Source organism: Cinclus cinclus, chromosome 3 (genome assembly GCF_963662255.1).
Source record: "Cinclus cinclus chromosome 3, bCinCin1.1, whole genome shotgun sequence".
NCBI lineage: Eukaryota > Metazoa > Chordata > Aves > Passeriformes > Cinclidae > Cinclus > Cinclus cinclus.
The window spans coordinates 60,781,734-60,791,650 of NC_085048.1; the positions used below are offsets into that span (position 1 = coordinate 60,781,734).

Here is a 9,917-nt window from a genome sequence, read left to right on the forward strand (position 1 = left end):
GGCCCGGCATGGCGGAGGCGGGGGAGGCGGCCCTGCTGGCCTGGATGGACCAGGCGCTCGACATGGTCAGTGCGGGCCGGGGCTGCCGATGTCCCGCGGGGGAAACCTCGGGAACCCTCACGGCAGCGTGGGGGAATGGGCTCCGCGGGAGCTCCTCCCGCTGCTGTAACGCTGTCCTGTGCCTCTCGCCAGCCTGTCTGTCTGTCTGTCCCGCAGGCCAGAGAGGCGCTGGAGAAAGGGGAGGTTCCCGTGGGCTGCCTGCTGGTCTACAACGGCGAGGTCATAGGCAAGGGCAGGAACGAGGTGAACGAGACGAAGAACGTGAGTTGAGGTGGGGCCGGGACACCGTGGCTTTGCCGCGCTCGTCGCGTTGCTGGGTCTCAAAGGCGCTCTCTGGAAGTCACCTGGGGCTAAGAGTGGGAAGTGGCTGTGCAGCCTTTCCTGATGAAGTTCTGTCCACAGGCCAGAACAAAAAGCTATTTGCTGTAGGTTTTAGACCTGTTACTACTTCAGCCGTTAAATTAGCCGTAAGGTCTGGGGCTGAGAGACCCATTACTGCCAGCAGGGATTTTGTACAACTGGAAGTTTTGTGTAAATTAATCTGACTGCAGGATCTGGCTGTAATTTATATTAAATGTCTCAAATCTGAAAACATAATGAAAACTTAAAATGAGTCTTTTAAGCTCAAAAGTTTAACGGTAAAGATGAATCATTATAGTAACGTGTTCTGCAGGACAATCTGTAATGTATTAAGAAGATTCTAATACAGCTTTAAGAAAGCTAGATGACAGAGAAGTTAGCTATCTCATGTTACACCCGTGTAAACACTGTGGGGAAGCAGACACTTCTTGGGAAAATCATGCCATAGATATTAATATTGTGTAGGAATTACATGTTAACAGACAGAACATAACTGACAAGACTGATAACAAAAGCAACTTAAAAATGTCAGGGAAGCTTTCAGGCATTTTTGGCAGCAGGGCTGTCTGAAGGTACATACTGAAATGCAAGTAGCCTGATTTTAAAAAAAATCAGCTGGATTTTGGAAACAATAATCTGTTAATATCTTTTAAAGCCAAGCTTTTTTTTGAATTGCTGCTAAGCTCAAGTTTCAGTTATTTTGTGGCTCAGTTTTCATAGATGTTTATATTTTAGTGATTGGAAATTCTAGGTACTTAGTGCTTCTAAATTTTTTATCAGATACATAATTGCTCCATGTAGTCTTTAAAAAATTGTAAGCTTGAAAGAAGTACTTGCTATGAAATGTGAACTTTGGAAATTGTTTTCAGTTCCCTCCTAATGATTTCTGGCATTATTTAGGGACCCTCCTGGGAAAAAAAAACAGTCCTCTTGAACCATTGAGGCAATTCCAGCAGACATCATAAATGTCAAGGTCTGTTTTAAAACTAATTTCTTGTCCCACCTTATATTGAAGGATTTCTCCAGAACATAATTCCTCAGATGGCTAAAAAATGTCTGGTTTCCAGTTTCAAACTTTTTATGTTCTGTTTATATCTCCCTGTTCTTGTGCCAACATCCTCCATTATTTTACATAGCTTGGATTTATTTAAAGTCTTTTTCCTTTTCAGCTTTTGTTTTTTTCCCCAGCCAACTGTTTAATTTCCTCTCAGAAGACAGGCTTGCTTTCTGTGTTCATTATAATAATTCTTTCACATAGCCATTCCAGCTTTGATTCATTTTTTCTTGAATTCACTAAACCAGAACTCTATATTTTATTCCAGATGGACTCATGCTTTGTTTGAGAACAATAGTACTTCACATTCTCCCTGGAAAAAAAGTCCACCCATCTTTTCTGGAGCTTCCTCAGTCTTTTATACTGTTTTGTTATTCTTCATTAGTTATTTTGAATTTTTTTTTTTTTTACTCCTGTGTAGAAGGCAATCCACCTCCTGAGTGACACTTTCACCCTGTCACATCTCGTGATGTTTTTTATAGTACAAAAGACGTTATATCATCAGCTGTTTTCTGTAGGGGTTTTTCCAGTTAATGCCTGTGACACAACTGAAAACATTTTAGCCAAATTATCTTTGAGTGTCTGTGGTAATGACACTGGACAAATCCCTCTGGACAAATATTTCCCCTGTCAATGCAATGTCTCTTCTTTTCTTGCTCACCTAACATTTCTTGCATTAGGCTGTTTTCCCCGCTCACAGTAATTTCACAGGTGGTGTTGTGTCAGATGCACTGGAGATGTCCAGAGAGACTGGTGTTTCTTTTGCCTAGAAAAAACATTTGTCCAAGAAAGTTACTAGGTTAATTTACTGTCAGCTATGTTACTGGTTTTTTGTTTAATTTATCTTTTATAAGAACTAGATATCACTACTTTCAAAGGTTTGTTATCTTGCCTTTTTACTATTGAGACCTTCCTGAATCTGTTGGTGTCAGTATTGTATGACACCTGTCCTTCCTGGTTTTCATTACAATGGCTGTTTGCCTTGAAAGTTTCACTCATGCAATACTCTGCCTTGATGCATTAAAACATTGCTGTGAGACTGGCAGCTTTCTGGCCTCCAAAATGCAGCTTTACAACGTACTGACTTTTTGAACTTCATGAAAACTTTGCTCCTGCTTTGAAAAAGTGATCATTTATCCAGTTAGATCTTCAGTCCTTCCCTGTAATTCTGCCTTTGGTCAGGAATCAGTTTGCCTCTGAGGCTGGTGTCAAATAAATTCTGTCTTCTCCTTAAGCAGGTCCCTGCATCCTCTGATATAACAGTCTGAAGTTAGGAGTAAGTAGTGTCTTCTTTATGTCCTTCTTCATTATGTTCCTAAACTGTTCATTTTGGCAAAATGATTTAGATGCCAAAACTCCAGTGTTTTCAGGCTGTCTCCTGTCACCCTGAACCTTTTTTTTTTTTTTTTTTGCCTGCCATGTCAACAGCAGAACATATCAGTGTCAAGAAATACTGCTGCTTACTCTGTGGAAGTTAATTGCAAAATTACTAATCATTGCATTCTTCTGGGAGAAGTTGCTTTTGGGAGAAGAGAGTTTGTGTACAGCTGTGTTTGGTTTATTTTAATTTTTTAGGAGCATGGCTGTGGTATCAGCATTTCAAAATAGTTAGACATGACACTACTTGTCTTCATTGGGCAACAGTGCAGCAAAAGTCTGTGTAAGACACTGGGTTTAGGCAGCCTGGCGATTCATTCCCAAGCTTGTGCCAGTGCTGTGTTCCCTCTGGCAGCTCCCACAATTGCTTGTTCAGTCTTTCCTCAGACCAGCCTGAAAATTTTCTCCCTTGCAGCATATGTGACCCGCCCCAGCTAGAAATATTTTTTGGCATCTTTATTCCCACATGTGATGCAATCATTCACTTCTCAGGAAAATGCTCTCCTTCTTAGATCCGTTGTTGATTTGTTGATGCACACGGACATCTCCTCTTTGTTCTGTCCTGTTGGGTCATTGTAGCAAGTATCTTGCAGGCACAGTATGAGATAATTGAAAATGAAGTACTGTTTGTGTAGTGAAGCCACAAAGTAACACAAAACTTTGAGCTTTGGCCCCCTTGACTCTCAAATTGTTAATTATAGTCTAAAAATTGGAAAGTAAGCTTTTTAGGGCAGTGATGATGTCTTTATCTTGTCTGTGAAACGTTTGCCACAGTTTGGGGCACACTGAGTCAGCTTTTTACCTTGGTACACCATTTGCCACTGTAACAATTCTCATTTTCCCTTGCTACTCTTAACCTGCTTTTGCTTTCTTGGCTTTAAAGTAGTGTGTAATATTTGGCAAGGTAAGGTTATGAGTTGAGTCAGTGATTCAAAATAATTCCTCTTCTATGTTATTTTATACACAGCAAGTCAAAAAAGGGTATCTAGTCATAGCTTAACAAAATCTTAAGACAGACCTAGAAGGTCCGTTTTTCCCTTATATCTTGTCTTTAAGAGGGACCTTCAGCAGGTGCTTAAGGAAGTGAAGAAACAAGAAAGGAGTAACATAAACCTTCCCCTTGCACATCCTTTCCACTTCTGAAAGGAAATACCTTAGGGACTTCCAGAGTTCAAGACTATATCTGGATCATTGTTTCTGATAGCTGTCCATGAACATATGCTCCATGAATTTGTCTAAACCTTTTCTGAACTCATTTATATTTTTGGCTTCCATAGCATCCTGTGGCAATGAGTTTCACAATATAATTAGGTGATCTGTGAAAGAGTACTTCCTTATTTTTGTTTTCTCTCTGCTGCCTGATAATTTCATTGGGTGCTCACTTGTTATGAAAAATAATAAATCACAGTTATAACTGTGATTTTTCCATATTTTTCTTGATTATTTTAAAAAGCTTTACTGTAGTCCTCTTAACTTGGAAAACTAATGAATATATCTGTTAAGAGCCACAGTCTAATTAGTCTCTAAATGGAGACTGTTCTGTAATTTAGATAATCCTTTCCCACCCTAAGGTGAATTTGTCCTGATGTTCAAGTGTCTTCAAGACATGAGATGATGAAAACAGTGCATATTATTTCAGATATGGGTGCACTGGTGTGTAGCAACATTCTGTATTGGTGTAATCTCGTTTGTGTAGCTGTCTTCTATTACTGCAGAAGCTGATAGGACCTGCAGCTGCATGGCCTTTCTAGGAGTTTTAAAACCTTTTTGAACAGTATTAAACATAGCAGTAAGTGATGAGTCTTTTGCCATGTATTGTAGAGCATCTCACTGCTATCACCACAGATGATCACAGTATTAAAAGATTAACCCAAGTTCATGTTTTGAGAGGAAGCTATCAAGGGTCATGTCATTGATTAAGTCTTACTCTACATGCTTGTGTCAAGAACATCCTTTTTTTTCTCAGAATAGATGGAAGAAGAAGGAAAATGCTAATAGTCTTAATTCAAATAAGCATCAGGCTTTAACTGAAGAGTCCTTTCAAAACTAGTACTTCCTGAAATTTTTGCTGTAACATTTCATTGGCATAACACAGTGCTGCAGACATTTCAGAGCGGTACCAAGACGTTACTGATTGTTTTGGTTTTTGTGCCATAGATAGTGAGATACTAATAATTCTGTTATCTTGGATAAAAAAAAGATAAATTAATCTTCCTTTGTCTTTTTGTAATCAGGCTTATGCTGAAATCCATGCCTATTACTTAAGGGACTTACTGTACATGTATGTACCCTCAGGCGCCATTAAACCTGAGGCAAACTGAAAATGTTGTGTGTACAGAGCACACCAGGCAGTTGCAGAAACATACTGAAATTCTTGCATGTTCACAGTGTATTCATTCCTTGTGAGCACAGTCTTATTGTCTGAGGGAGGAAAAGGTACCAACGAGGAGCATTTTGTTAATATTTCCAGAGAAAGTAATCCAGCCTGTATTCTTGCTTTTGGAAGTAGAGTGGGATATGGGCTAGATCAGTTGTGCCAGTGCACTTTGTGTGTCCCTTAAGCCTCAAGTAGAGCTTTCGTGCCTTGCCTCACTGTGCTGGCATGACTGAGAAAGGAGAACTTCTGAGCTTGCTCCTCTGCCTAGGAAAAAGTAGAATCAAAAACTGGCTCTTGTAGATCTTGTGTGCTACATACAAGAGGTTGGGGTTGAATGTTTTCTTTCTTGGGTTGAGTATTTTTTTCTGCAGTTTGGGTGGTTTGAAATTTGTTTTTTAACTTGAATCAGCATAGAGCATTACATTACTTCTATAACAAAAGTGAACAAATGCAAAGTTTTAAGAAAATACTTGTTTTTATCTTCTAGGCTACTCGGCATGCAGAAATGGTGGCAATCGACCAGGTCCTTGACTGGTGCAAGCAACACAAGAGGGATTATAGGGAAGTGTTTCCACAGCTGGTGTTGTATGTAACTGTAGAGCCCTGTATCATGTGTGCAGCTGCCCTGCGCTTGATGAGTATCCTTTCATGCTGACTCACACTGGGAAACTGTGTCAAACCATTACTCCTTTGGCACTAAGCCCACAAAGAAAGACTTGACAGAGTCAGGGAAAGCCATGAGAGGTGGTTTGAGGGTCTGCACCCACCTCCATGGTGAATAGCGAGAGACCCAAGAGTGAAAGAGAGATGGTGCAGTTATGACAAACAACTGGTAGAGATTAAAAATACATTTTAGAGATGTTTGTTAGCATGTAAAATGAGCTAAGTGCAGTTCAGTGTTCAGTTTTGAATGTTGTGTCAACCAATAAACCATGTCTTTGTATGCCCCTGCTTTGGGAGTTCATGCTTCCCCTTTTCTGAAAAAGGCTGGATGTACATTTTCAGCAATACATATTACATAATTCAAAAGTAAATTCTGATTTTATGAGGGAGGAATTGTAGCTCAGACTAATTTAGTTTGAAGAGTACAAGCACATTTTAGGAGATTTGATGACTGCCTGGATCAGGCTTCTGTACTTCCTGCTTGTTTTTCACTTAATACCTTGACTCACTCCCATAAATTCCACGGGTCGTGTATGGCTGTCGAAATGAGCGATTTGGAGGCTGTGGCTCCGTTTTGAGCATCTCTTCTGATGATATGGTAGACTCAGGAGACCCATTTGAAGTAGGCTGTAAAATGTTTCCCTTTGTTTTCCAGCTAGGGTACTGTTGCCTGGCTTCATTACCAGGCTTTGAGATTGTTATGCATCACTTTAAGAGGACACAGATGGAAGATGATCAAAGTCAAGTAAACTTGGCTTAATAAGAAAATAGTGTAGAAAAGAATTAGGTCCTTAAAGAAAAGAAAACTGAGGAAAATCCTGATGAAAGTCTTAAATTATTTTAAAGGATGTATCAAAGGGTAAGGGAAAGAATTATGCTTGTGGAACAAGGTAAGAATTAAATATATCTAAAATATGTGTAATACTTAGAACAGTAAGTATATGCTGCAGGAAGAGATGAGGGGAAATTATTTTAAGCTTCAGAATGTACAAACACATAATCAGTAAAGATCAAGTAACAGCAACTTACAAAATTACTGGGTTTTAGCTGAGCCACTGGAAATAATTATATTTTTGTTTTCTGTCTGTGTGTTTATGAGGTAAAATGTTTTAGCTTAGACTTCATGTAGTTCAAATCCCCAAAAAATCTGAACTGGAACAGTAGCAGAGGAAATTCAGTTTAGGTATCAAGAAACTTTCTGAATAGTAGGGATACTGAAAGACTGAACAGTGTCTGGGATGATTTAGGCAACTTTGTCATGGGAAGAAGGCTGGACAAGCATTCAGTGGAGGTAGTGTAAATAAATCTAGGTGCTTTACAGCATGATACTAGCTGTGTGCCCATACATACATGTGGAGAGTATTTATAGCATTTTGTTTATGACATTATTCACAGTTGTACGTGGTCCTGCCTTATACAGTGATGCTGATTTCTGGAGTTGTTTTCCACATCTCATGTTAATGATATAATGAATGTAAAAAACAAGTAATGTATTTCAGCATTGTAAACAAGCACCAGAGGCTCAAGGCTCAAAGAATTTCAGTCAGCAAGACAATAAATACTGTTTGGCACTCCAGTGTAAACATATTAGGCATCTTTCTGTCAGTGTGTCAGTGAGACGAATATCTCAATTAATTGGAGTAGTCGGTACTGGAAGAGTGTTCATTTGCTAACATTGGCATGTGGTACTAAATTTTTTAATACATTCAGAAGACACAAAGGAGAAAGTTCTTGATGCTAGGAATCCTTTGTTTCTGTAAGCAACTGCAGTGGAATGTAGAGGAAGTAACTACTTATTTTCTAGAATGGATGAAGATTTATTTAGTGTGAGTGACATTTGAATGCTTTGTCATTAGTGTTCATGGCCTAGAAAACTATTTTAGAAGGACCAAAAAGATCTGAAAGGTGACTGTTAGGAATAGATATGTGGATGAGTGTTTTCTGTTAGGAATCTTATCTGCAAATACCTAGGTGTATATCAGTTATTTTCCAAGTGCTTGAGGAGTATGGAAGGTTGGAAACACATTAATAAGAAAGAGACTGTAGATTACATAAAAATTTCACATAATTTACTAAGAAAGCTTGTTTTGCTTATTATTAAGTTGTTAGGGAAATTGCTTACTCTACTAAGCCTCAATATAGTGGTTTTCAAATGTATTAGGTATTAAACCTGAAAAGGAGATTTTTTTTTTTTTTTGACCCCTAAGTTGACAGTAAGGTTGCTTAAAATTATTCTATACTCAGGGCATTAATGTGCACCATGGAATACGTTATTCTCAGATGTGCTTACTAATATAAATCTGATTTTAACAGTGCTCTTCTGGCTATCGTGCTGAAGAAGCAGTGGAATTGTTAAAAGCTTTCTACAGACAAGAAAATCCCAATGGTAGGTTTTACATTAATGCATCCATTTTGATCCCAACCTCATTTAAAAGAATGTTGGCACTGGAATTACTGTAATTCACTTCTGATGATTCTTCTTGTTTCCTGTCTCTTGGCAGCACCAAAATCAAAAGTACGGAAAAAGGATCATCGTCAGTAGCCCTACACTGGTGGACACTAAGAAACTAACCAGAAAATGATATGTGAAGGTTTCTTCAGAATGCTGCTTTTTTAAAATGTGCAGTTCAATCAAACTATGTTTAATTTTCTGTACAGAGTTTTTACTAATAGGATACTTCGTACCTGTTCCTGCTTTTCTATATTTATGACTTCTTGTTATCATGACAAAACAGAAGAGTAAATGGCTGTTTTTAGAAGGAGGGAAGTTGGTGGTTCTAGTCCACTGTTTGCAAACAGATGCATTAAAATGGTGCTTTTGTACATTCCAGATTCTAGAATATTTTTTTCTTCTGTGTGTGGAGAAGCATCTTGCTTTTCAATAGCAAATGTTTGCTTAGGCAAGCAAGTAACTCTCTTGGAAGGTTACATTTGTAAGTCCTTTACAGTCTGTGTGTCTATATTTATTCAAAAGGCATATAAAGGAATTGTACAGTCCTTGAAGACTTAGGACCACTGCAAATGTTTCCACTTTTTTTTTCCTACCTTAGCACAAGCCAGATTTTCAGAGGTAATTTCTGAAAGCCACATACCTGTGTAGCCAGGGACATACACACATTCACGTGTCCATTTGTGTGTGCTGTTGCTTGATAAGGATAAGCAAATATCACTTGGATGCACAACACCTTCATACAAAGTTGTGGAGAAACTCTCCATAGCTCTCTCTAGACCGTCCACGCCTCTTGTGAATATCAGTGTAAGAAATACTTTATTTATAAGAATCCACTAAGAAGTTGTTCTGAGCTCGTAAATTCTAGTAACCAAAATGGGAAGTTGCCAGTGAAAAGCAGGAAATAAGTTGGTATTAACATTAATAAAATATATTTTAGATATCTCTTCATAGTGTTGGTTGGCTTTGTCATTTCCGTGTACTTTGCTTGGCCATGCAGTAATTTATAATCCAGAAGAGGGCCTTCAAGTTCCACTAATGAATTAAGAATACAAGTACAGTTCAATTGTTATTGTATATCTCTTAGTGGATACTTACATGAAGGATGAAATTGTATTTATTTGGCTGTTATTCAGAAATTTGAGAAATGCTGTAGCTTTTTTTTATTTTATGCATAAGAGTGTTCAAAATTTTATAACTATAAAATCTGAATACATGTAAACTTTTTAGATATTTCAAATAAATACTTTCAAAATGTTTTAAAAAGAATATTAAAAGCATTACTTCGTAACCATTGCTCATGATAACTTATAATTTATATTTCATGTATTTAGTTAATGTTTACAAAGTGACATGAGAAAGAAGCATTTTTGCCATAATAGCTGTTTTCAGAGTTTAGAAATAGTATTTCTTTGACTTGAGCCCTTTAACTGATGTCAGTTGCCTATCCTATTCTCCTGACCATTACTTAGAGCCCTCTTTGAGTCTTTCCCATTCCATAAACAAAAGTTATGACTGTGTTTGTTGATTTAATCTGCTTCAGAGTTCCAAGGGCTTGTGAACCAGACAGCTAAGCT

At 38.1% G+C, this 9,917-nt stretch overlaps 1 protein-coding gene across 1 annotated transcript; it reads left to right on the plus strand.

Moving 5' to 3' along the window:
* Positions 1–8: 8 nt before the first annotated feature.
* ADAT2 (adenosine deaminase tRNA specific 2) lies at positions 9–9,631 on the plus strand. Its single transcript, XM_062490074.1, has 6 exons — positions 9–65; positions 217–321; positions 5,716–5,866; positions 6,407–6,513; positions 8,205–8,277; positions 8,393–9,631. The coding sequence occupies exons 1-6, from the start codon at positions 9–11 to the stop codon at positions 8,431–8,433; spliced, it is 534 nt and encodes a 177-aa protein (XP_062346058.1). The 3' UTR covers positions 8,434–9,631.
* The last annotated feature ends 286 nt before the right edge of the window (positions 9,632–9,917 follow it).